Source organism: Cyanistes caeruleus, chromosome 33 (assembly GCF_971803275.1).
Source record: "Cyanistes caeruleus chromosome 33, bCyaCae1.hap1.1, whole genome shotgun sequence".
Taxonomy (NCBI): Eukaryota; Metazoa; Chordata; class Aves; order Passeriformes; family Paridae; genus Cyanistes; species Cyanistes caeruleus.
The window spans coordinates 794,408-821,533 of record NC_141734.1 but is presented as its reverse complement, the minus strand read 5'-3'; the positions used below and the strand labels follow the sequence as shown (position 1 = coordinate 821,533).

At 42.5% G+C, this 27,126-nt stretch overlaps 2 protein-coding genes across 3 annotated transcripts in view; one reads left to right on the top strand and one right to left on the bottom strand.

Moving 5' to 3' along the window:
* Window positions 1-18,208, top strand: part of IPO4 (importin 4) — a 49,488-nt gene extending 31,280 nt beyond the window's left edge. The window contains exons 16-29 of one of the 2 annotated variants that reach the window (XM_086870854.1): window positions 1,487-1,579; window positions 2,857-2,962; window positions 5,804-5,912; window positions 7,007-7,107; window positions 7,203-7,280; window positions 7,396-7,453; window positions 7,789-7,873; window positions 8,150-8,334; window positions 8,834-8,878; window positions 10,026-10,402; window positions 10,953-11,076; window positions 12,445-12,540; window positions 14,113-14,182; window positions 17,065-18,208. In XM_086870854.1, the coding sequence (XP_086726980.1) occupies window positions 1,487-1,579; window positions 2,857-2,962; window positions 5,804-5,912; window positions 7,007-7,107; window positions 7,203-7,280; window positions 7,396-7,453; window positions 7,789-7,873; window positions 8,150-8,334; window positions 8,834-8,878; window positions 10,026-10,402; window positions 10,953-11,076; window positions 12,445-12,540; window positions 14,113-14,182; window positions 17,065-17,207 (1,670 nt within the window). In that variant the 3' untranslated portion in view covers window positions 17,208-18,208. The remainder of the gene's footprint in view (window positions 1-1,486; window positions 1,580-2,856; window positions 2,963-5,803; window positions 5,913-7,006; window positions 7,108-7,202; window positions 7,281-7,395; window positions 7,454-7,788; window positions 7,874-8,149; window positions 8,335-8,833; window positions 8,879-10,025; window positions 10,403-10,952; window positions 11,077-12,444; window positions 12,541-14,112; window positions 14,183-17,064) is intronic. The other variant, XM_086870855.1, reaches the window with a different exon arrangement.
* Window positions 18,209-18,352: 144 nt separating this feature from the next.
* The window catches only part of REC8 (REC8 meiotic recombination protein), a 47,387-nt gene continuing 38,613 nt past the window's right edge, over window positions 18,353-27,126 (bottom strand). The window contains exons 13-17 of the mRNA XM_086870672.1: window positions 23,578-23,623; window positions 22,318-22,351; window positions 20,995-21,069; window positions 19,231-19,337; window positions 18,353-18,458 (exon numbers count right to left, since the gene is read on the bottom strand). Of these exons, the coding sequence (XP_086726798.1) occupies window positions 18,373-18,458; window positions 19,231-19,337; window positions 20,995-21,069; window positions 22,318-22,351; window positions 23,578-23,623 (348 nt within the window). The 3' untranslated portion in view covers window positions 18,353-18,372. The remainder of the gene's footprint in view (window positions 18,459-19,230; window positions 19,338-20,994; window positions 21,070-22,317; window positions 22,352-23,577; window positions 23,624-27,126) is intronic.

The following is a 27,126-nucleotide window of genomic DNA, read 5'->3' as shown; positions in this document are numbered from 1 at the left end:
GAAATTTTCTGGAATTTTCCAGGATTTTCCCAGGGATTTTTTCCTGCGATTTTTCCGGAATTTTCCGGGATTTTTCCCAGAATTTTCCCGGACTTTTCCGGGATTTTTCCCCGGATTTTTCCGGAATTTTCCTGGAATTTTCCGGGATTTTCCCCGGGATTTTTTCCGGAATTTTCCGGGATTTTTCCAGGAATTTTCCTGGAATTTTTTCTGGAATTTTCCCAGAAATTTTCCGGAATTTTCCAGGATTTTCCCGGGAATTTTCCTGGGAATTTTCCTGGATTTTTCCGGAATTTTTTCAGAATTTTCCAGATTTTTCCCAGGATTTTTCTGGATTTTTCCCGGGATTTTTCCAGAGTTTTTCCAGAATTTTTCCTGGATTTTCCAGGAATTTTTCCCAGAATTTTCCTGGGATTTTTCCAGAATTTCCCGGGATTTTTCCGGGATTTTCCCCGGATTTTTCCAGAATTTTCCTGGATTTTTCCTGGGATTTTTCAAGAATTTTCCCAGATTTTCCCGGGATTTTTCCAGAATTTTCTGGATTTTTTTCAGATTTTTTTCCAGGATTTTTCCAGAATTTTCCAGGAATTTTCTCCAGAAATTTCCAGGATTTTTCCAGAATTTTCCCAGAAATTTTCTGGAATTTTCCTGGAATTTTTTCTGGAATTTTCCTGGGATTTTTCTGGAATTTTCCCGGGATTTTTCCCGGGATTTTTCCAGAATTTTCCAGAATTTTCCCGGAATTTTTCCGGAATTTTTCCCAGATTTTCCTGGGATTTTTCCAGAATTTTCAGGAATTTCCAGGAATTTTCCTGGAATTTTCCTGGATTTTTTTCTGGAATTTTCCCAGAAATTTTCCGGGATTTTCCCGGAATTTTCCCGGGATTTTTCTGGAATTTTCCCGGATTTTCCTGGGATTTTTCAAGAATTTTCTGGATTTTTTTCAGATTTTTTTCCAGGATTTTTCCAGAATTTTCCAGGAATTTTCTCCAGAAATTTCCAGGATTTTTCCAGAATTTTCCCAGAAATTTTCTGGAATTTTCCTGGGATTTTTCCTGGAATTTTCCTGGGATTTTTCCAGAATTTTCCTGGGATTTTTCCAGAATTTTCTGGAATTTCCAGGAATTTTCCTGGAATTTTCCTGAATTTTTTCCGGAATTTTCCCGGGATTTTTCCGAAATTTTCCCGGATTTTCCTGGGATTTTTCCAGAATTTTCGGGAATTTCCAGGAATTTTCCTGGAATTTTCCTGGAATTTTTTCTGGAATTTTCCCGGATTTTTCCCGGTATTTTCCCGGAATTTTCCCGGATTTTTCCCGGGATTTTCCCGGATTTTTCCCGGATTTTTCCCAGAAATTTTCCGGAATTTTCCCAGGATTTTCCCAGGGATTTTTCCCGGGATTTTTCCGGAATTTTCCCGGATTTTTCCGGCATTTTTCCCGGGATTTCCCCCGGATCTTTCCGGAACATTCCCTGTTTTCCCCCAGCCTGCAGCTCCGGCTCCCTGCACCTCCCCTCCCCCGCCCTGGCAGCCGTCACCGCCCTGGCCCGGGGGGGACCCCAGCAGTTACAGGCACTGGGTTTGTACTGGTTTGAACTGGTTTGGACTGGGAGGGGACTGGGAGGGGCTGGGAGGGGGAGAAATGGGGGAAAAACGGGAAAAATTGGGCAAAAAACGGGAAAAATTGGGAAAAAATTGGGTTAAAAATGGTAAATAACGGGTTAAAAATGGCAAAGAAAGCGTTAAAAATGGGGAGGAAAGGGTTAAAAATGGGGGAAATGGGGGCTGGGGTTACTGGTTTGAACTGGGAGGGACTGGGAGGGGAAAAATGGGGGAAAAACAGGGGAAAATGGGAAAAAAATGGGAAAAAAACGGGAAAAATGGGGAAAAAATGGTAAATAAAGGGTTAAAAATGGCGGGAAATGGGGGTTGGGGTTACTGGTCTATACTGGTTTGAACTGGGAGGGACTGGGAGGGGCTGGGAGGGGCTGGGAGGGGGAGAAATGGGGAAAAAATGGGAAAATTTGGGAAAAAAATGGGAAAAAAATGGGAAGAAATGATTAAAAATGGTAAATAAAGGGTTAAAAATGGGGAAGAAAGGGTTAAAAATGGCGGGAAATGGGATCAGGGGTTACTGGTTTGAACTGGTTTGTACTGGGAGGGACTGGGAGGGGAAAAATGGGGGAAAAACGGGGAAATTTGGGCAAAAAACGGGAAAAAAATGGGAAAAAATGGGGAAAAAATGGGGAATAAAGGGTTAAAAATGGTAAATAAAGGGTTAAAAATGGGGAGGAAAGGGTTAAAAATGGCGGGAAACAGGGGCTGGGGTTACTGGTTTATACTGGTTTATACTGGGAGGGACTGGGAGGGGGAAAAATGGGGGAAAATCGGGGAAATTTGGGAAAAAATGGGGAAAAAATGGGGTAATTTTGAGTACTGGTCCATACTGGTTTATACTGGTTTATACTGGTTTATACTGGTCCATACTGGTCCATACTGGTTTATACTGGTCCATACTGGTCCATACTGGTCCATACTGGTTTATACTGGTCCATACTGGTTTATACTGGTCCATACTGGTCCATACTGGTCCATACTGGTTTATACTGGTTTATACTGGTCCATACTGGTTTATACTGGTCCATACTGGTTTATACTGGTCCATACTGGTTTATACTGGTCCATACTGGTCCATACTGGTCCATACTGGTTTATACTGGTTTATACTGGTCCATACTGGTCCATACTGGTCCATACTGGTTTATACTGGTTTATACTGGTCCATACTGGTTTATACTGGTCCATACTGGTCCATACTGGTCCATACTGGTTTATACTGGTCCGTACTGGTTGCAGAGGTGCTGGCGGCGCTGGGCCCGGCCGTGGTGGGGGAGGGGCTGCTGGAGGCTCTGGAGCGGGGGCTGGGCCTGGCCCCGGGGGATCCCGAGGCCACCAGGGTGACGTGAGTGAGGCAATTCCCCCAAAATTCCCCAAAATTCCCCGAAATTCCCCAAAATTCCCAGAATTCCCCGGAATTCCCAAATTCCAAAAAAAAAAACCCCCAAAAAACCCCAAAAAAACCCCCAAAAAATTCCCCAAAAAATTCCCCAAAATTCCCAAATTCCCAGAATTTCCCCAAATTCCAAAAATTCCCAAATTCCCCAAATTCCTGAAATTCCCCAAAAAAAAACCCCCAAAAAAACCCAAAAAATTCCCCCCCAAAAAAACCCAAAAATCCCCAAAAATCCCCCAAAATTTCCCAAAATTCCCAAAAAAAATCCAAAAAAATTCCCCAAATAAGCCCCAAAAAACCCCAAAAAACCCCCAAGAAAACCCCCAAAAAATTCCCACAAAAAATTCCCGAAAATTCCCCAAAATTCCCCAAAAAAATTCCCCAAAAAAATTCCCAAAAAATTCCCAAAAATTCCCCCAAAAATCCCCCAAAAAACCCCAAAAAATTCCCAAAAAAATGCCCCCCCAAAAATTCCCAGAAACCCCCAAAACTCCCCAAAAAATTCCCAAAAATTCCCACAAAAAATTCCCAAAAACCCCCGAAATTCCCCAAAAATTCCCCAAAAATTCCCCAAAATTCCCAAATTCCCCAAATTCCCCCCAAAAATTCCCCCCAAAAATTCCCAAAAACCCCCGAAATTCCCCAAAAAAACCCCAAAAATCCCCCAAAAATTCCCCCAAATTCCCCCAAATTCCCAGAATTCCAAAAATTCCCAAATTCCAAAAAAAACCCCCAAAAAATTCCCCAAAATTCCCCCAAGAAATTCCCCAAAAAAAATTCCCCCAAAACCCCCCGAAATTCCCCCAAAAAACCCCCAAAAATCCCAAAAATTCCCTCGAAAATTCCCAAAAATTCCCCAGAAAATTTCCCCAAAAATTCCCCAAAATTCCCCCCAAAAATTCCCAAAAATTCCCCCAAAAAATTCCCCAAAATATTCCCAAAAAATTCCCTGAAAATTCCCCCCAAAAAGCCCTGTCCATTCACCATTCAAGCCCCGCCCATTTCCATTTAGCCACGCCCCCTCCCCCTAAGCCCTGTCCATTCACCATTCAAGCCCCGCCCATTTCCATTTAGCCACGCCCCCTCCCCCTAAGCCCTGTCCATTCACCATTCAAGCCCCGCCCATTTCCATTTAGCCACGCCCCCTCCCCCTAAGCCCTGTCCATTCACCATTCAAGCCCCGCCCATTTCCATTTAGCCACGCCCCCTCCCCTAAGCCCTGTCCATTCACCAGTCAAGCCCCGCCCACTCCCATGAAGCCCCGCCCACTTTCCCATTACAGCCTCTTCCATTCACCTTCAAGCCCCACCCACTTCTTCAGTCTGGCCACGCCCACTCCCCATTCAGGCCCCACACATTCCCTAGTTAAGCCACGCCCACTCCATTTAAGCCTTGGCTCCGCCCCCTTTTCCAGCCCCCAGTTCAATCCCAGTTCAATCCCAGTTCAATCCCAGTTCAATCCCAGTTCAATCCCAGTTCAGCCCAGTTCATCCCAGTCCATCCCAGTTCAATCCCAGTTCAATCCCAGTCCATCCCAGTTCAATCCCAGTTCAATCCCAGTTCATCCCAGTCCATCCCAGTTCCATCCCAGTCCATCCCAGTTCAATCCCAGTTCAATCCCAGTCCATCCCAGTCCATCCCAGTCCATCCCAGTTCCATCCCAGTCCATCCCAGTTCAATCCCAGTTCAATCCCAGTCCATCCCAGTCCATCCCAGTTCAATCCCAGTCCATCCCAGTCCATCCCAGTCCATCCCAGTTCAATCCCAGTTCATCCCAGTCCATCCCAGTCCATCCCAGTTCATCCCAGTTCAATCCCAGTTCATCCCAGTTCATCCCAGTTCATCCCAGTCCATCCCAGTTCAATCCCAGTTCAATCCCAGTTCATCCCAGTCCATCCCAGTTCCATCCCAGTCCATCCCAGTTCAATCCCAGTTCAATCCCAGTTCATCCCAGTCCATCCCAGTTCAATCCCAGTCCATCCCAGTTCATCCCAGTCCATCCCAGTTCAATCCCAGTCCATCCCAGTCCCTCCCAGTCCATTCCAGTTCAATCCCAGTTCAATCCCAGTTCCATCTCAGTCCATCCCAGTTCAATCCCAGTTCATCCCAGTCCATCCCAGTTCAATCCCAGTTCCATCCCAGTTCAATCCCAGTCCATCCCAGTCCATCCCAGTTCAATCCCAGTCCATCCCAGTTCATCCCAGTTCATCCCAGTTCAATCCCAGTCCATCCCAGTTCATCCCAGTTCATCCCAGTTCAATCCCAGTCCATCCCAGTTCAAACCAGTCCATCCCAGTCCATCCCAGTTCATCCCAGTTCAATCCCAGTCCATCCCAGTCCATCCCAGTTCATCCCAGTTCAATCCCAGTTCAATCCCAGTTCAATCCCAGTCCATCCCAGTCCATCCCAGTCCATCCCAGTTCATCCCAGTTCAATCCCAGTTCAATCCCAGTTCAATCCCAGTCCATCCCAGTCCATCCCAGTCCATCCCAGTTCATCCCAGTCCATCCCAGTTCAATCCCAGTCCATCCCAGTTCATCCCAGTTCATCCCAGTTCAATCCCAGTCCATCCCAGTTCATCCCAGTTCAATCCCAGTTCAATCCCAGTTCAATCCCAGTCCATCCCAGTCCATCCCAGTCCATCCCAGTCCATCCCAGTTCATCCCAGTTCAATCCCAGTTCATCCCAGTCCATCCCAGTCCATCCCAGTCCATCCCAGTTCATCCCAGTTCAATCCCAGTTCATCCCAGTTCATCCCAGTCCATCCCAGTTCAAACCAGTCCATCCCAGTTTGCAGCTGCTCTCGGCCGTCTCGGAGCTGTTGGGGGAGGGGGCGGGGCCTCTCCTGCCCCGGGTGCTGCCGCTCCTGCAGGGGGCGCTGTGTCCCCCCGAGCCCCCGGTGAGTACTGGTTTATACTGGTTTATACTGGTTTATACTGGTTTATACTGGTTTATACTGGTTTATACTGGTTTATACTGGTTTATACTGGTTTACACTGGTTTATACTGGTTTATACTGGTTTATACTGGTTTAGACTGGTTTATACTGGTTTATACTGGTTTATACTGGTTTACACTGGTTTATACTGGTTTATACTGGTTTAGACTGGTTTATACTGGTTTATACTGGTTTATACTGGTTATACTGGTTTACACTGGTTTATACTGGTTTATACTGGTTTAGACTGGTTTATACTGGTTTATACTGGTTTATACTGGTTATACTGGTTTACACTGGTTTATACTGGTTTATACTGGTTTATACTGGTTTAGACTGGTTTATACTGGTTATACTGGTTTATACTGGTTTATACTGGTTTAGACTGGTTTATACTGGTTTATACTGGTTTATACTGGTTTAGACTGGTTTATACTGGTTTAGACTGGTTTATACTGGTTTATACTGGTTTATACTGGTTTACACTGGTTTATACTGGTTTATACTGGTTTAGACTGGTTTATACTGGTTTAGACTGGTTTAGACTGGTTTATACTGGTTTATACTGGTTTACACTGGTTTAGAGTGGTTTAGACTGGTTTGGACTGGTTTAGACTGGTTTAGACTGGTTTATACTGGTTTATACTGGTTTATACTGGTTTATACTGGTTTAGACTGGTTTATACTGGTTTATACTGGTTTACACTGGTTTATACTGGTTTACACTGGTTTAGACTGGTTTAGACTGGTTTATACTGGTTTAAACTGGTTTATACTGGTTTATACTGGTTTACACTGGTTTACACTGGTTTACACTGGTTTATACTGGTTTATAGTGGTTTATACTGGTTTATACTGGTTTAGACTGGTCCATACTGGTTTATACTGGTTTGTACTGGTTTAAACTGGTTTAGACTGGTTTAGACTGGTTTGTACTGGTTTAGACTGGTTTAGACTGGTTTAGACTGGTTTAGACTGGTTTACACTGGTTTATACTGGTTTATACTGGTTTATACTGGTTTATACTGGTTTACACTGGTCCCCACCCCCCCCAGCCCCCCGCCGAGGCCCCTGATTGGCTGCTCCATCTCCACGACGACGCCGAGGGGGCGGAGCCCATGGACGATGACGTCACCGCCTGGGAGGAGCCTCAGCCGTGAGGGGGGGGGCGTGGCCAGGGCCGGGTGGGCGGGGCTTATGGAGCCGACAATGCCCATTTATGGTCATGACCACGCCCCCTCCCCCTTGCAGGGCGGAAGTGGGCGGAGCTTTCCCCGGATTGGCCGAGGCGGCGCTGGGGACGCTGGGGGAGCTGGCGGAGAACTGCGGGTAACTGGTTTATACTGGTTTATACTGGTTTGTACTGGTTTATACTGGTTTATACTGGTTTGTACTGGTTTATACTTGTTTATACTGGTTTGTACTGGTTTGTACTGGTCCCCAGCTCCGCCTTCCTGCCTTACCTGGAGCCCAGCCTGGCGGCCATCTTGGATCTGACCCAGGTGAGCCCTCCCAGTTCATCCCAGTCCATCCCAGTCCATCCCAGTTCAATCCCAGTTCATCCCAGTTCCATCCCAGTTCATCCCAGTTCATCCCAGTCCATCCCAGTTCAATCCCAGTCCCTCCCAGTCCATCCCAGTTCAATCCCAGTTCAATCCCAGTCCATCCCAGTTCATCCCAGTCCATCCCAGTTCAATCCCAGTCCATCCCAGTTCAATCCCAGTCCCTCCCAGTCCATCCCAGTTCAATCCCAGTTCAATCCCAGTTCATCCCAGTTCAATCCCAGTCCATCCCAGTCCATCCCAGTTCATCCCAGTTCATCCCAGTTCTCTCCCAGTTCCCCCAGTCCGAGGTCAGAGCCGCCGCCTTCGAGGCCCTGGGGAGCCTCTGCTGCTGCGGGAGGGGCCGGGAGCCGCAGACTGGTTTGTACTGGTTTATACTGGTTTATACTGGTTTATACTGGTTTATACTGGTTTATACTGGTTTATACTGGGAGGGACTGGGAGGGGACTGGGATGGGTTGGGAGGGGTTTGAATTGGTCCATACTGGTCCATACTGGTCCATACTGGTCCATACTGGTTTATACTGGTCCATACTGGTCCATACTGGTCCATACTGGTTTATACTGGTCCATACTGGTCCATACTGGTCCATACTGGTTTATACTGGTCCATACTGGTCCATACTGGTTTTGCAGGCCCCACCCCCGCCCAGCACGAGTCGCTCCGTGCTCTCCTGGAGGGGCTGAAGGCGGAGCCGGAAGTGGGCGGGGCCTTGGGGGCGGTGGGCGGGGTCGGGCGGATCCTGCAAGCCCCGGGCCACGCCCCCAAGGAGTGGCTGGAGCCCATTGGTCGAGCCCTGTGTGACGTCATCGCCGGGGAGGTGAGGGGGCGGGGCTGAAACTAAAGGGGGCGGGGCTTAGCGAACCTTTTAAGGAGGTGTGGGCGTGGCTTAATGAAGCGGGCGTGGCTCAAGAGGGTTCAGATGGGGTTTTTGTGGGGTGGGCGTGGCCTAAGGTGTCATGGGCGTGGTTTAGTGGGGTGGGCGTGGCCTAAGATGTCGTAGGCGTGGTTTAGTGTGGTGGGCGTGGCCTATGGGAGTTATGGGTGGGGTTTAACAGGGTGGGCGTGGCCTAAAGGGGTGTGGGCGGGGTTCATTGAGGTGGGCGTGGCCTAAAATGGGTTGGGGTGTGGTTTAGTGGGGTGGGCGTGGCCTAAAGGCATTCAGGGTGGGGTTTACGGGGGGGGTGGGGTTTATTGAGGTGGGCGTGGCCTTCGGGAGTTGTGGGTGTGGTTTAGCGGGGTGGGCGTGGCTTAAGAGGGTTTGGGGGTGGGGTTTATGTTGGTGGGCGTGGTCTAATTCGCCCCTCCCCCTCCCTTAGATCGCCTGCCTGAGGCGCCGGGGGGGCGACGACGACGACGATGAGGTGGGGGAGGGGCGCCCAGTCCGTCCCAGTCCATCCCAGTAACCCCAATCGCCGTTCCCAGTTCATCCCAGTTCATCCCAGTTCATCCCAGTTCATCCCAGTGACCCCAAATCCCCATTCCAGTTCATCCCAGTAAATCCCAGTGACCCCAAATCCCCATCCCAGTTCATCCCAATAACTCCCAGTAACCCCAAATCCCCATCCCAGTTCACCCCAGTCCATCCCAGTAACCCCAAATCCCCATCCCAGTTCATCCCAGTCCCTCCCAGTAACCCCAAATCCCCATCCCAGTTCATCCCAGTTCATCCCAGTAACCCCAAATCCCCATCCCAGTTCATCCCAGTTCATCCCAGTGACCCCAAATCCCCATCCCAGTTCATCCCAGTTCATCACAGTTCATCCCAGTCCATCCCAGTAACCCCAAATCCCCTCCCAGTTCCTCCCAGTTCATCCCAGTAACCCCAAATCTCGATCCCAGTTCATCCCAGTTCATCCCAGTAACCCCAAATCTCGATCCCAGTTCATCCCAGTTCCTCCCAGTCCCTCCCAGTAACCCCAAATACCCATCCCAGTTCATCCCAGTCCATCCCAGTAACCCCAAATCCCCTCCCAGTTCATCCCAGTTCAATCCCAGTTAACTCCCAGTAACCCCAAATCCCCATCCCAGTCCCTCCCAGTTCATCCCAGTTCATCCCAGTTCATCCCAGTAACCCCAAATCCCCATCCCAGTTGATCCCAGTCTCTCCCAGTCCCTCCCAGTAACACCAAATCCCCATCCCTGTCCCTCCCAGTTCAATCCCAGTCCATCCCAGTAACCCCAAATCTCGATCCCAGTTCCTCCCAGTCCCTCCCAGTTCAATCCCAGTTCAGCCCAGTTCATCCCAGTAACCCCAAATCTTGATCCCAGTTCATCCCAGTTCCTGCCAGTCCCTCCCAGTTCCCTCCCAGTTCAATCCCAGTTCATCCCAGTAACCCCAAATCTTGATCCCAGTCCCTCCCAGTTCATCCCAGTAGCTCCAAATCCCCATCCCAGTCCATCCCAGTTCATCCCAGTAACCCCAAATCCCCTCCCAATCGCCTCCCAGTTCCCTCCCAGTCCCTCCCAGTTCATCCCAGTTCCCTCCCAGTAACCCCCAGTCCCCCCCAGACCTCCCAGCGCGCCGAGCTCCGCGAAGCCGCCTCCGATTGGCTGCCGGAACTGGGCGTGGCCATGGCCAGAACCCAAACAGGAAATGACGTCAGCAATCCCGGAAGGGGCGTGGCTTTCCCGCCCCACCTCTTCCGCCGCATCCTCCCCTCCCTATTGGCCGCTTTGGCTGACCCCGCCCACCCGGGGGCGCGGTCGTGGGCGGGGGCCGTGATTGGCCAGCTCGGCCACGCCCTCGGCGAGGAGGCCACGCCCTTTTTACCCGATTTGGTTCCCGCCTTCCGATTGGCCGTCGGCGACGCCGACCCCGAGGTCAGGTCCAACGCCTTCTACGCCATTGGTCGGATCGGGGAGGCCCTGGGACACGCCCACCGCGAGTATCCACCAATCGGGGAAGGGGAAAGCCCCGCCCACATTCCCATATATTGATAAACCCTACCCAGAGTCGCATATATGGATAAGCCCCGCCCACTTTCCCATATAAGGTCATACGCCGCCCCATTCCCATGTTAAGCCCCTCCCACATTCCCATATAAGGGTAAACCCCACCCACATTCCCATACATAGATAAGCCCCGCCCCCATTCCCATATAAGGCCAGGCTTCACCTGAATTTGCGTATGATGTTAAGCCCCGCCCACATTCCCATATAAGATCAAACCCCACCCACGATCCCATATCAGGATAAACCCCGCCCACATTCCCATATAAGGATAAGCCCCGCCCACTTTCCCATATATTGAGAAACCCTACCCACAGTCCAATATATGGATAAGCCCCGCCCACATTCCCATATAAGGATAAACCCCGCCCACATTCCCATATAAGGCCAAGCCCCACCCCCATTCCCATATAAGGATAAGCCCCACCCCCATTCCTACCTAATCCCAAAGCCCCGCCCCTTTTTTTTCCTTAACCCCTCCCCCAGGGGGGCGTGGCCGGGGGCGGAGCTTTGCTGCCGCGCCCTGGGGGAGGGGGGGGAGGGGCCGGGCCGGGTGCGGGACAACGCCCTGGGAGCACTGGTGAGACAGCAGGGGGCGCCACTCAGCCAGGTGGGTACTGGTTTATACTGGTTTATACTGGTTTATACTGGTTTATACTGGTTTGTACTGGTTTGGACTGGTTTATACTGGTTTGGACTGGTTTGTACTGGTTTGTACTGGTTTGGACTGGTTTATACTGGTTTGTACTGGTTTGGACTGGTTTATACTGGTTTAGACTGGTTTGGACTGGTTTATACTGGTTTATACTGGTTTGGACTGGTTTATACTGGTTTAGACTGGTTTGGACTGGTTTGGACTGGTTTATACTGGTTTGTACTGGTTTGGACTGGTTTATACTGGTTTATACTGGTTTGTACTGGTTTATACTGGTTTGGACTGGTTTGGACTGGTTTGGACTGGTTTATACTGGTTTGTACTGGTTTGGACTGGTTTATACTGGTTTATACTGGTTTACACTGGTTTATACTGGTTTGGACTGGTTTGGACTGGTTTAGACTGGTTTGGACTGGTTTGTACTGGTTTATACTGGTTTATACTGGTTTATACTGGTTTATACTGGTTTGTACTGGTCTGTACTGGTTTGTACTGGTTTATACTGGTTTGGACTGGTTTATACTGGTTTATACTGGTTTATACTGGTTTGGACTGGTTTAGACTGGTTTATACTGGTTTATACTGGTTTGGACTGGTTTATACTGGTTTATACTGGTTTAGACTGGTTTGTACTGGTTTGTACTGGTTTATACTGGTTTGGACTGGTTTGGACCGGTTTGGACTGGTTTATACTGGTTTGGACTGGTTTGGACTGGTTTGAACTGGTTTATACTGGTTTATACTGGTTTGTACTGGTTTGGACTGGTTTGGACTGGTTTATACTGGTTTATACTGGTTTGGACTGGTTTGGACTGGTTTATACTGGTTTATACTGGTTTGGACTGGTTTGTACTGGTTTATACTGGTTTACACTGGTTTGTACTGGTTTGTACTGGTTTGTACTGGTCCATACTGGTCCACACTGGTTTATACTGGTTTATACTGGTTTATACTGGTTTATACTGGTTTAGACTGGTTTATACTGGTTTATACTGGTTTGGACTGGTTTGGACTGGTTTATACTGGTTTATACTGGTTATACCGGTTTATACTGGTTTATACTGGTTTATACTGGTTTAGACTGGTTTATACTGGTTTAAACTGGTTTATACTGGTCCATACTGGTTTATACTGGTTTGGACTGGTCCATACTGGTCCATACTGGTCCATACTGGTTTATACTGGTCCATACTGGTCCATACTGGTCCATACTGGTCCATACTGGTCCATACTGGTCCATACTGGTCCATACTGGTTTATACTGGTCCATACTGGTCCATACCGGTCCATACTGGTCCATACTGGTCCATACTGGTTTCCCAGGTGCTGCCGCTGGTGCTGGGGGCGCTGCCCCTGCAGGAGGATCTGGAGGAGGAGGGGCCAGTGCTGAACTTCCTGTTGGGGGCGGGGCCTGAGCGGGTGAGAGCCACGCCCACAAATCCCGGCAATTTGCATAAAGCCGGGGAAATTTGCATAAAACTCAGGGAATTACCATAAAAGTCAGGAAATTTGCATAAAAATCAGGAAATTTGCATAAAAGTCAGGAAATTTGCATAAAAATCAGGAAATTTGCATAAAAGGGGGGAAATTGCTTTGAAATCCCAAAAAATCCCCCCCAAAAAATCCCCAAAATTTCCCAAAATTTCAAAAAAAATCCCAAAAAAATCCCCAAAAAATCCAAAAAAATCCCCAAAAATTATTAAAAGCCCCAAACAATTCCCAGAATTTCACAAAAATTCCAAAAAAACCCAAAAATTTCCCAAAATCTCAAAAAACTCAAAAAAATTCACCCAAAAATTCTCCACAAAAATTCAAAAATAATCCCCAAAAAATCCCAAAAAATTCCCAAAAAATCCTAAAAAAAATCCCAAAATTCCTCAAAAAATCCCAAAAAAATCCCCAAAAAAATTCTTCCAAAAATCCCAAGAATTTCCCAAAATTCCCAAAAATTCTTCCCAAAAATTCAAAAATAATCCCCAAAAAATCCCCCAAAAAATTCTCAAAAAATTCACAAAAGATCCCTAAAAAAAATCCCAAAAATTTTTTAGAATTCCCAAAAATTCTCCCCAAAAATTCAAAAATATTCCCAAAAAAATTCCCAAAAAATCCCAAAAAATTCCCCCCAAAATTCCCCAAAATTTCAATAAAAATCCCCAAAAAATCCCCCAAAAAAATCCCCAAAAATTTCCAAAAAATTCCCAAAAACTTCCCCAAAATTTCCCAAAATTTCAATAAAAATCCCAAAAAATCCCAAAAAAATCCCAAAAAAATCCAAAAAAATTCCCCAAAAATTCCCAAAAAATCCAAAAAAAAATCCCAAAAGATTCCCAAAAAACTCCCAAAATTCCCCCCAAAATTCCCCAAAATTTAAAAAAAAATCTCTCAAAAAATTCCAAAAAAATCCCAAAAAATCCCCAAAAAATCCCAAAAAATTCCCAAAATTCCCCCAAAAATTCCCCAAAATTTCCCAATATTTGAAAAAAAAATCCCCAAAAAATCCCAAAAAATCTCAAAAAAATTCCCAAAAAATTCTTCCCAAAAATTCAAAAATAATCCCCAAAAAATCCAAAAAAAAATCCCAAAAAATTTCCCAAAATTCCCCCCAAAATTCCCCAAAATTTCAAAAAAAATCCCCAAAAAAATCCCCCCAAAAAATCCTCCAAAATTTCCAAAAAATTCCCAAAAAATTCCCTAAAATTACCCAAAATTTCAATAAAAATCCCAAAAAAATCCCCAAAAAATCCCAAAAAATCCCAAAAAATTCCCAAAATTCCCCAAAATTTCTCAAAATTTCAATAAAAATCCCAAAAAAATCCCCAAAAAATCCCAAAAAAATCCCAAAAAAATCCAAAAAAATCCCCAAAAAATCCCAAAAATTCCAAAAAAAATCCCCCAAAAATTCCCAAAAAATTCCCCAAAAACCCCAGAACTCCCCAAAATTCCCGATTTTCCCAAATTCCCGGATTCTGATCCCGATTTTTCCCTCCCCAGCTCCTCCCCCACCTCCCCGAGCTCGTCCGCGGCGTCGGCCCCGCCCTGGCCCTGAACCGGCTGCAACCGGGTGAGGAAAATCCGGGAATTTCGGGGAAATTTGGGAATTTCGGGGGAAAATTTGGGAATTTTGGGGGAAATTTGGGAATTTTAGGGGAATTTGGGGGATTTTGGGGTTTTTTTAAGGGGGTTTTTGGGAAAAATTAGGATTTTTAAAAGGGGATTTTGGGGGAAATTTGGGAATTTTAGGGGAAATTGGGGGAAATTTGGGAATCCTGGGAGAATTTTAAGGGGATTTTGGGGGAAAATTGCATTTTTTGGGGGGGAAATTTGGGAATTTTGGGGGAAATTGGGGGAATTTTGGGGGAAATTTGGGAATTTTGGAGGAAAATTGGGATTTTTTGGGGAATTTTTGGGAAAATTGGGAATTTTGGGGAAATTTGGGAATTTTGGGAATTTTGGGGGAATTTTAAGGGGATTTTGGGGCAAAATTGGGGAAAATTGGGATTTTTTAAAGGGATTTTAGGGGGAAAATTGGGAATTTTTGGGGAAATTTGGGAATTTTTGGGGAATTTTGGGGAAATTTGGGAATTTTTGGGGAATTTTGGGGTCGTTTGGTGGAAATTTGGGGAAAATCTGGGAATTTTGGGGAATTTTAAGAGGATTTTGGGGGAAAAAAGGGGGAAAAATTGGGATTTTTTGGGGAAAATCTGGGAATTTTTGGGGAATTTTGGGGAAATTTGGGGGAATTTCAAGGGGGTTTTGGGTGAAAATTGGGGGAAATTGGGATTTTTTAAAGGGATTTTAGGCGGAAAATTGGGAATTTTGAGAGGACATTTGGGAATTTTTGGGATATTTGGGAATTTGGGGGGAAATTTGGGAATTTGGGGGGAAATTTGGGAATTTTAAGGGGATTTTGTGGGAAAATTGAGATTTTTGAGAGGAAATTTGGGAATTTTGGGGGAATTTTGAGGAGATTTTGGGGGAAAATTGGGGAAAATTGGGATTTTTTTAAGGGATTTTAGGCGGAAAATTGGGAATTTTGGAGGAAAATTGGGATTTTTAGGGGAATTTTAAGGGGATTTTAGGGAAAAATTGGGGAAAATTGGGATTTTTTAGAGGGATTTTAGGGGGAAAATTGGGAATTTTTGGAGAAATTTGGGAATTTTTAGGGAAATTTGGGAATTTTGGGGGAAATTTGGGAATTTTTAGGGAAATTTGGGAATTTTGGGGGAATTTGGGAATTTTGGGGGAATTTTGGGGATTTTTGTGGGGAAATTTGGGGGAAAATTGGGATTTTTGGGGGAAATTTGGGATTTTTGGGGGAAATTTGGGAATTTTGGGAGAATTTTAAGGGGATTTTGGGGGAAAATTGGGGAAAACTGGGATTTTTTAAAGGGATTTTAGAGGGAAAATTGGGATTTTTTTTGAGATTTGGGAATTTTTGGGGAAGTTTGGGAGAATTTGGGAATTTTGGGGAAAAATTGGGGAAAATTGGGATTTTTGGGGGAATTTTTGGGAATTTTGGGGGAATTTGGGAGAAATTTGGGGGAAAAATTGGGGAAAATTGGGATTTTTTAAAGGGATTTTAGGGGGAAAATTGGGAATTTTGAGAGGAAATTTGGGAATTTTGGGGGAAATTTGGGGAAATTTGGGAATTTTAGGGCATTTGGGGGATTTTTGGGGGGAAATTTGGGGGAAAATTGGGATTTTTTGGGGAAATTTGGGAATTTTTTGGGAAATTTGGGAATTTGGGGGAATTTTAACAGGATTTTGGGGCAAAATTGGGAATTTTTGGGGAATTTTTGGGATTTTTGGGGGAAATTTGGGATTTTTTGGGGAAATTTGGGAATTTTGGGGGAATTTTGGGGGAAATTTAAGGGGATTTTGGGGAAAAATTGGGGAAAATTGGGATTTTTTAAAGGGATTTTTAAGGGAAAATTGGGAATTTTTAGAGGAAATTTGGGACATTTTGGGATATTTGGGAATTTTGGGGGAAAATTGGGGAAAATTGGGATTTTTTGGGGAAATTTGGGAATTTTGGGGGAAATTTGGGAATTTTAAGGGGATTTTGGGGGAAAATTGGGATTTTTGAGAGGAAATTTGGGAATTTTGGGGGAATTTTTGGGATATTTGGGAATTTTGGGGGAATTTTGGGGGAAAATTGGGAATTTTTGGGGGAAATTGGGGGAAATCTGGGAATTTTGGAGAATTTGGGGTTTTTTGAAGGAAATTTGGGGGAAAATTGGGATTTTTAGGGGGGAAATTTGGGAATTTTGGGGGAAATTGGAATTTTTTTAGAAGAAATTTGGGAATTTTAGAGAATTTGGGGAAAATTTGGGAATTTTGGGGTCGTTTTAAGGGGATTTGGGTAAAAAATTGGGATTTTTTGTGGAAATCCAGGGAAAAATGAGAAAATCTTGGTTTGGAGAGAGAAAAATTTGGGATTTTGGGGAGATTTGGGGAATTCTGGATCATTTTGGGCAGCTTTTGATTAAAAAATGGGAATTTCAGCCAGAAAATTCGGGAATTTTGGTGATTTGGGAGAGATTTGGGATAAAAATTGGGATTTTGGGGGGAAATTCCGAGATTTTGGGGGAAAAAATTGGGATTTTTCTGGGGAAATTTGGGAATTTTGGGGGGAAATTTGGGAATTTTGGGATAATTCCAGTAAATTTGGGAATTTTGGGTGGAATTTCGTGGAAAAATTGGGATTTTTTTCATGGATTTTGGGGGAAATTTGGGATTTTTTTGAGGGATTTTGGGGGAAAATTTGGGATTTTTGAGAAGAAATTTGGGAATTTGGGGGAATTTTGGGATAATTCGGGAAAATTTGGGAGGGATTTGGGCAAAATTTTGGAATTTTGGGAAAAAATTCCGGATTTTTCGCCGTTTTTTCCTCCTTTTTTGGTCACTTCCGGTTTTGCTCCCTTTGGCCCCGCCCCCTTTCAGCTCTCAGCCAATCCCTGCTCGAGCTGCTGCGGGAAATGGGCGTGGCCGACCCTCAGCGCTTCCGGGTGGGCGTGGCCTCCCTGGACCCCGCCCATGCCGCCATCTTGGTTCAGCTGTTGGATGACGTCATCGGCAACCAATAAAAACGCGGGAAGGGAAAGGGGGCGTGGTTTATTCCGGAAGTGGGCGGGGCTTGGGGAATTCCAGCGGATTTTAGGGGGGAAAAATTCCTGGAATTTGTTAAATTGGGAGGGAAATTCCCAAAAGTTCCCAAAAACCCAAAATTTCCCCAAAAAAATCCTAAAAATGAACCCAAAATTCCCAAAAATTCCCCCAAAAATTCTCCCAAAAATTCCCAAAAAATCCCGAAAAATAAACCCAAAATTCCCAAAAATTACCCAAAAAAAATTCCCAAAAAATCCATAAAAATGAACCCAAAATTCCCAAAAATTCCCCCAAAAATTCCCAAAAATTCCCCCAAAAATTCCCCCAAAAATTCCCAAAAAATCCCTAAAAATAAACCCAAAATTCCCAAAAAATCCCCCAAAAAATTCCCGTAAAAATTCCCAAAAAATCCCGAAAAATGAACCCAAAATTCCCAAAAATTCCCCCAAAAAACTCCCCCAAAAATTCCCAAAAAATCTCTAAAAATGAACCCAAAATTCCCAAAAAATTCCCCCAGAAATTCCCAAAAAACTCCATAAAAATAAACCCAAAATTCCCAAAAATTCCCCAAAAAATTCCCGTAAAAATTCCCAAAAAATGTCTAAAAATGAACCCAAAATTCCCAAAAATTCCCCCCAAAATTCCCAAAATATTCCTAAAAATAAACCCAAAACTCCCAAAAATTCCCCAAAAAAATCCTTTAAAAATGAACCCAAAATTCCAAAAAAATCCCCAAAAAAATCCCTTTAAAAAAACCCCAGAATTCCAAAAAAATTCTCCTAAAAATTCCCAAAAATTCCCTAAAAATTCCCCATAAAAATAAACCCGAAATTCCCAAAAAATCTCCTAAAAATTCCTCTAAAAATTCCCGAAAATTCCCTAAAAATAAACCCAAAAATTCCCAAAAATTCCCTAAAAAAATAAACCCAAAATCCAAAAAAATTCCTTAAAAAAGACCCCAAAATTCCCAAAAAATTCCGCTAAAAATCAAAAAAAATCCCAAAAACTCAAAAAAAACCCAAAACCCCAAAATTCCCGCCAAAATTTTCCCGCCAAAACTCCCAAAAAAATCCCTTAGAACAACCCCAAAAATTCCCGGGAAAACAAACTCTCCGACTCCATATATGGTCACGTGGGCGTGGTTTATTGGCGCGGTGGGCGGAGCTTGATCCTGATTGGTCCGTAGGGGCGGGGCTGCTCCAGCTGCAGCCAATGGGAGGCGCAGAGCTCTGAAAAGGGGGCGGGGCTTAACCACAAAACCAAAATGGCGGCGCTGAAGTGGGCGGGGCTGAAACGGGAGAGGGGGGCGGGGCTTGGAGTGGGCGGGGCTTAAAGGAGCAGAGAGAGCCGCAACCTTAAAGTGGGCGGGGCTTAATGTTGGAGGGGTTTCAATGGGCGGGGCTTAAGTGATTGACAGGTCCGGGTAAAATGGGCGGGGCTTCAGCGCTCAAAGGGGTGTGGCCTAAAGGGGTGGGGTTTAAAGGGGTTTAAAAGGGCGGGACTAAAAGGGGGCGGAGCTTCAATGGTTTAAAGGGACGGGGTTTGATTGACAGGTCAGGAGAAAGAGGGCGGGGCTTAAAAAGGTTAAAAGGGGCGGAACTGAAAGGGGTGGAGCAAAAGGGGGCGGAGCCTCGAGGGTTTAAGGGGCGGGGCTTAAGTGATTGACAAGAAGAAAATGGGTGGAGCTTAGAGATATAAAAGGGGTGGGGCTTAAAGGGGGCTTGAGGGGCGTGGCCTAAAGGGGGTAGGGTTTAAGTGATTGACAGGTCATGGTAAAAGGGGTGGGGCTTAAGGTGGTTTAAGGGGCGGGGCTTAAAGTGTTCAAAGAGGTGTGGCCTAAAGGGGGTTGGGCTAAAAGGGGCGGAGCTAAAAGGGGTGGAGCAAAAGGGGGCGGAGCTTCAAGGATTTAAAGGGGCGGGTTGATTGACAGGTCAGGAAAAATGGGTGGGGCTTAAAGAGTTTAAAGGGGCGGGGCTTAAGGGAAAAGGGGGCGTGGCTTACCCAGGCAGATTGCGAAGGCCCGAGCCACGAGTGGGCGTGGCCAAGCCGGGTCCAAGATGGCGGCAAGCTCCGCCCCTTCCGGAAGTTGGGCGTGGTCAAGGATCAGCCTGGGGTGGGGGAGGGGGGAATGAATTAATTAAAAAATTAATTAGGAATTTTAATTAGGAATTTTTTATTGGGAATTTTTGAGTTTTTCGTGGATTTTAAAAGAATTTTTTGGGGAAAAAATTCAGAAATTTAAAAAAAAGGGAAAAAATGGGAAAAATTTGGGAAAAATCAGAAAAAATTGTGGAAAAATGATGAAAAAATGAAGAAAAAATTTTAAAATATTTGGAAAAAAACAGGGAAAAAATGAGGAAAAATTGGGAAATAAAATCTGGTAAAAATTTATTAAAAAAGGGGAAAAAGAGAAAAAAATCAGGAAAAATTGTGGAAAAATTGTGGGAAAATGATGAAAAAACCAAGAAAAAATTTAAAATTTTTTTTTTAAAAACAAAAGAAAAAAATTGGAAAAAATTGGGAAATAAAATCTGATAAAAATTTATAAAAGAAAGGGAAAAAAAGAAAAAATTCAAGAAAAATCAGGAAAAAATTGAGGAGAAATGAATTAAAAAATCATTAAAAATAGAAGTAAAATAGGAGGAAAGAAAGGGGAAAAACTGGGGAGAAATCAAAGAAAAAAATCAAGAAAAAATATAAAAAATTCTGGAAAGAATCAGGAAAAAATCGGGAAAAAAGTCAGGAAAAAAATCAGGGAAAAAATTTATTTAAAAACGAAAAAAAAAGAAAAAAAAATGAAGAAAAATTGAGGAAAAATCGGGGAAAATTCAGGAAAAATTAACTAAAAATTAATTAAAAATTGAAAAAAAAAACAGGAAAAAAATCAAGAAAAAATTTAATAAAATGTGGAAAAAATTCTGGAAAAAATCAGAAAAAAAATGAGAAAAAATTAGAAAGAAATTATTTGAAAAAAAGGAAAAAAAGAAAAAAATCAGAAAAAAAAATTTAAAAAAAGGGAAATTTCAGGAAAAATTCAGGAAAAAAAAAAATGAAATCAGGAAAAATTCCATAAAAAATCAGGAATAAAATATTCATCAAAAAAATTTTAAGAAGTCAAAAATTCCTTTAAAATTGAAATCTAAAATTAATTTTTTTTAAATTTAAAAAAACTTTCAAGTCAATTCCTCCAAAATTCCCCCCAAAAATTTGAAAAGTCAAAAAAATTCCTTTAAAATCCCCCCAAAAACTTAAAAATTCCCCAAAAAAATCCCCCAAAAATCCCCAAAAATCTCCAAAAATTCCCAAAAAAATCCCCAAAAAATCCCAAGAAATTCCCCCCAAAAATTCCAAAAAATTCCCAAAATATCTTCAAAAAATCAAAAAAAAATTCCCAAAAAATCCTCAAAAAATCCCAAAAAGATCCCAAAAAAATCCCAAAAATTCCACCAAAAAATCCCCAAAAAATCTTGAAAAATTCCCCAAAAATTCCCCAAAAAATCCAAAAAAAATCCCCAAAAAATGTCCAAAAATTCCCCAAAAAATCCCCAAAAATCTCAAAAATTCCCAAAAATTTGAATTCCCAAAAAATTCCTTCAAAATTCCCAAAAAATTCCCTCAAAATTCCCAAAAAATCTTTAAAAATCCCCAAAAAAATTCCTTTAAAATCCTAAAAATTTTATAAATTCTTTAAAAAATTCCCAAATCCCCCGAAATTCCCAAAATTCCCCCCAAAATTCCCAATTTTTCCCCGTTTCCGGTCCCCACCTGCGGACGTCGATCGCCGGCGCTTCCGGAACTTCCGGGAGAGCCTCGGGGGGCGGAGCCGGAAGTGGCGGGATACTGGAAGGATGACGTCATCGAGCAAGCCACACCCCCTCCTCATCAAACCCCGCCCACCGCCATCACTTCCGGTTTAAACCCGGGGTTATTCTGGCTGAGCCACGCCCACTTCCGGTTTAGGCCACGCCCACTTCCGGTTTTAATAATTCTGTTTTTTAATTTTTCCCGATTTTTGTTTGAATTCGGATTTTTTAATTGAAAACTTTTAATTAAAAACCCTCAGGCTTTTACAATTTTTATAATTAATTTATTTTAATTTAATAATTAAATAATTAAATAATTATTAATTATTAATATTCATGCTAAAAACAATAATAATAATATTAGTGATATTAACAATGCTAATAATAAATAAATGATTTAATAATAATTTATTAAGTAATATTATTTATCTATTAGCTATTTATTAATTAAATATTAATATATTATTTAATATTTATTTATTAATAACTAATAGATTATTTAATAGTTTAATAATTTAACCATTTTATTTTATTTATTTAAATAAAATAATAAAAATTTAAATAATTTAATGTAAATAAATGATTTAAATAAAAATTTAATAAATTTTAATGATTTTATGGTTTAATTTAATTGAAATTGAATGCAATTTTTAAATTATTCTATATTATTATATTATTTTATATGTTTTTTAAACCTTTAATTCTTCAAATTTTTAATTAATTTCTTTTAATATCGAATTCTTTTAATTTTATTCCATTTTAATTTTTAATTTCGCGCTTTTTTTAATTTTTTCCCTTTTTTGCATTTTTTAACTTCATAATTTAAATATTTTAAACCTTTTAATGAATAAAATCAAATTGAATTAATTAAACTTAATTAAATTTAATGAATTTTCGGGAAATTCAAACATTTTATTTTTTTATTTTAAACTTTCCAATTTTTAGATTTTTTTTAATTCCGGGATTTTTAGCAATTTTGAATAATCTTGAATATTTAATCAGCTCATTTAAATATTTTAATCCAAATTTTCGAATTATTTTCCAATTTTTAATTATTTTTCCAATTAATTTTTGCCATTTCCGGTCTAAGCCCCGCCCACTTCCGGTCAAAACCCCGCCCGCTTCCAGACGCCATTTTTTCTCCCAATTTTTCCTTTTTTCCCTCAAAATTCCCCAGAAAATTCCAGAAATTTCCCCCAAATCCCAAAGATTTTTCCCATTTCCGGTCTGGCCTCGCACTTCCGGTTTTAGCCCCGCCTACTTCCGGTTTTAGCCCCGCCCCCACCTTGGCTCCTCCTCCAGCGGCTCCAGCGAAAGCTCTGGGGGGGGGGAGGGGCAAAATCAGCTCCGAAATTCCCAAAATTCCACAAAAAAACCCAAAAATTCCCAAATTTTACCCAAAATTCCCCAAAATTTTCGTTTTTCGCCCAAATTTTCCCAAAATCTCCCAAAAAATTCCCAAAAATTCCCAATTTTTACCCCAAATTTCCCCCAAAAATTCCCAAAAAACTCCCAAAATTCCAAATTTTCCCCAAAATTCCCCAAATTTTCCCCCAAAAATTCCGAGTTTTTCCCAAAATTTCGATTTTTCCCCCCAATTTTTACCAAATTCTCCCAAAAATCCCCAAAAAATCCCAAAAATTCCCATTTTTTACCCCAAATTTTCTGCAAATCTTTTAAAAATTCAAAAAAAATTCCCAAAAAATTCCCAAAAATTCCCAAAAAAATAAAAAAAAATTCCCCAAAAATTCCAAAAAAATTCCCCAAGATTCCCCCAAAAAATTCCCAAAAATTTCCCAAAAAAACAAAAAAAAAAACCCCAAAAATCCCCAAAAGTTCCCCCCAAAATCCCAAAAAATTGCCCAAAAAATTCCCAAAATTTCCCAAAAAATTAAAAAAAATTCCAAAAAAAACCCAAAAAAATAAAAAAAATTTCTTAAAAATTCCCCAAAAAAATTCCCCCAAAATTCTCAGAAAATTCCAAAAAAATTCCCAAAAAACCAAAAAAAAATTCCTAAAAAATTCCCAAAATTCCCCAAAAAATTCCCCAAAAAATTCCAAAAAAATCCAAAAAAATCCCCCCAAAAATTCCAAAAAAGTCCCCAAAAAGTTCCCCCAATATCCCAAAAATTTCCCCAAAAATTAAAAAAAAATCCCCCAAAAATCTCCAAAAATTTCCCCAAAATTTCCCCAAAAAATTCCCCAAAAAATTCCCCAAAATTCCCCAAAAAAATTCCAAAAAAAATTCTTAAAAATTCCCAAAATCCAAAAAAAAATCCCCAAAAAATCCCAAAAAAATCCCCAAAAAATTCCCCTCGAAAATTCCCAAAATTCCCAAAAAATTCCCCAAAAAATTCCGAAAAATTCCAAAAAAATTCCCAAAAAACCAAAAAAAAAATCCCAAAAAATCCCAAAAATTCCCCAAAAAATTCCAAAAAAATCCCAAAATTCCCCAAAATTTCCCCAAATTCCCAGAATTTCCCCAAAATTCCCAATTTTTCCCCCAAAATTCCCGATTTTCCCCCGGAATTCCCGATTTTCTCACCGGAGCTCGGGGGGGGCAGGCTCGGCTCCAGCGCCTCCCGCAGAACCTGGGGGAGAAATTTGGGGCAAAATCCGGGGATTTTGGGCAAAAAAAAATGGGAATTTGGGGGAATTTGGGAATTTTGGGGGAAAATTGGGAATTTTAGATCCAAATTTGGGGTTTTTTGGGGGTAAATTGGGAAAAAATGGGAATTTTGGGGGGAATTTTGGGAATTTTGGGGAGAAAATTGGGAATTTTGGGTGAAATTGGGGAAAAAAATGGAAATTTTGGGCCAAAATTTGGGATTTTTGGGGTGAAATTGGGGAAAATAGGAATTTTGGGGGGAATTTTGGGAATTTTGAAGGAAATTTTGGGATTTTTGGGGCAAAAATTGGGAATTTTGGGGAAATTTTGGGATTTTTTGGATGAAATTGGGAAAATTGGGAATTTTGGGGGAAATTTTGGGAATTTTGAAGGAAAATTTTGGGATTTCGGGGTAAAATTGAGAAAAAAATTGGAATTTTTGGGAAAATTTGGGAATTTTGAAGGAAATTTGGGGATTTTTGTGTGAAAATTTGGGAATTTTAGGTCCAAATTTGGGATTTTTTGGGTGAAATTGGGGAAAAAATGGGAATTTGGGGGCAAATTTTGGGATTTTTAGGTGAAAATTTGGGATTTTTTTGGGGTAAATTGGGAAAAATGAGAATTTTTGTGAAAATTTGGGGATTTTGGGGGGAATTTGGGGAATTTTAAAGGAAATTTTGGGAATTTTAGGTCAAAATTTGGGATTTTTTGGGGTGAAATTGGGAAAAATGGGAAATTTGGGGGAAAATTTGGGAATTTTGAAGGAAATTTGGGGTTTTTTGGAGAAATTTGGGGTCAAAATTTAGGATTTTTGGGGGTAAAATTGAGAAAAAATGGGAATTTTGGGGAAAAATTTGGGGCTTTTAGGTGAAATTTTGGGATTTTTGGGGTGAAATTGGGAAAAAAAATTGGAAATTTGGGGATTTTTGGAGAAATTTTGGCATTTTTTGGGTGAAATTGGGGAAAAATGGGAATTTTTGGGGGAAATTTTGGGAATTTTGAAGGAAATTTGGGGATTTGTGGGGAAAATTTGGGAATTTTGTGTCAAAATTTGGGATTTTTAGGTGAAATTTTGGGATTTTTTGGGGTAAAATTGGGAAAAAAATGGGAATTTTGGGGCAAAAATTGGAATTTTTAGGTAAAAATTTGGGATTTTTTTGGGGTAAATTGGGAAAAATGAGAATTTTGGGGGGAATTTTGGGAATTTTGGGGAGAAAATTGGGAATTTTGGGTGAAATTGGGGAAAAAAATGGAAATTTTGGGCCAAAATTTGGGATTTTTGGGGTGAAATTGGGGAAAATAGGAATTTTTGGGGAAAATTTTGGGAATTTTGAAGAAATTTTGGGATTTTGGGGTAAAATTGAGAAAAAAATTGGAATTTTTGGGAAAATTTGGGAATTTTGAAGGAAATTTGGGGATTTTTTGTGTGAAAATTTGGGAATTTTAGGTCTAAATTTGGGATTTTTTGGGTGAAATTGGGGAAAAAATGGGAATTTGGGGGCAAATTTTGGGATTTTTAGGTGAAAATTTGGGATTTTTTGGGGGTAAATTGGGAAAAATGAGAATTTTTGTGAAAATTTGGGGATTTTTGGGGGAATTTGGGGAATTTTAAAGGAAAATTTGGGAATTTTAGCTCAAAACTGTGGATTTTTTGGGGTGAAATTGGGAAAAATGGGAAATTTGGGGGAAAATTTGGGAATTTTGAAGGAAATTTGGGGTTTTTTGGAGAAATTTGGGGTCAAAATTTAGGATTTTTTCGGGTAAAATTGAGAAAAAATGGGAATTTTGGGGAAAAATTTGGGACTTTTAGGTGAAATTTTGGGATTTTTGGGGTGAAATTGGGAAAAAAAATGGAATTTTTGGGAAAATTTGGGATTTTTGGGCAGAAAATTGGGAATTTTTGGGGCCAAATCGGGAAAAAAATGGGAATTTTTGGGGAAATTTTGGGATTTTTGGGGAAATTTTGGGATTTTTAGGGCAGGATTAGAAATCTATGGGGCAGAACTCGGATCTATGGGGCAGGATCAGATCTATGGGGCAGGATTTGGGATCTATGGGGCAGAGCTGGATCTATGGGGCAGGATTTGGTTTCTCTGGGGCAGGATCTATGGGGCAGAGCTCAGATCTATGGGGCAGGAATTGGGATCTATGGGGCCAAACCAAATCTATGGGGCAGGAATTCAGGATCTATGGGGCAGAGTTCAAATCTATGGGGCAGGATTTGGGATTTATGGGTCAGGATCTATGGGGCAGAGCTCAGATCTATGGGGCAGAACTCAGATCTATGGGGCAGGATCAGATCCATGGGGCACAGTTCGGATCGATGGGGCAGGATTAGATCTGTGGGGCAGGAATGAGAATCTATGGGGCAGAGTTTCAGGATCTATGGGGCAGAGCTGGATCTATGGGGCAGGATTTGGTTTCTATGGGGCAGGATCTATGGGGCAGAACTCAGATCTATGGGGCAGGATCAGATCAATGGGGCAGGATCAGGATCTATGGGGCACAGTTTGGATCTATGGGGCAGGAATACAGGATCTATGGGGCAGAGTTCAAATCTATGGGGCAGGATATGGGATCTATGGGGCAGGATCAGATCTATGGGGCAGGCTTCAGATCTATGGGGCAGAACTTGGATCTATGGGGCAGGACTTGGGATCTATGAGGCACAGTTTGGATCTATGGGGCAGGGTTGAGATCTTTGGGGCAAGATTTGGGATCTATGGGGCAGAGTTTCAGGATCTATGGGGCACAACTCAGATCTATGGGACAGGATGTGGGATCTATGGGGCAGGATCAGATCTATGGGTCAGGGACAGGATCTATAGGGCAGGATTTGGGATCTATGGGGCAGGATCTATGGGGCACAGTTTGGATCTATGGGGCACGGTTGAGATCTTTGGGGCAGGACTCCGATCTATGGGGCAGGGACAGGATCTATGGGGCAGAGCTCATATCTATGGGGCAGGGGTGGGATCTATGGGGTGGGAATCAGATCTATGGGGCAGGATTTGGAATCTATAGGGCAGAACTCAGATCTATGGGGTAGGATCAGATCTATGGGGCACAGTTCGGATCGATGGGGCAGGATCAGATCTGTGGGGCAGGATCAGATCTATGGGGCAGGAATGAGAATCTATGGGGCAGAGTTTCAGGATCTATGGGGCAGAACTTGGATCTATGGGGCAGGATCAGATCTATGGGGCAGGATTTGGGATCTATGGGGCAGGGTTGACATCTATAGGACAGAACCAGATCTATGGGGCAGACCTGGATCTATGGGGCAGGATTTGGTTTCTCTGGGCCAGGATCTATGGGGCAGACCTCAGATCTATGGGGCAGAGTTTCAAGATCTATGGGGCAGGATCAGATCTGTGGGGCAGGATTTGGGATCTATGGGGCAGGATTGAGATCTATGGGGCAGAACAGGATCTATGGGGCAGAGCTGGATCTATGGGGCAGGATCAGATCTATGGGGCAGAACAG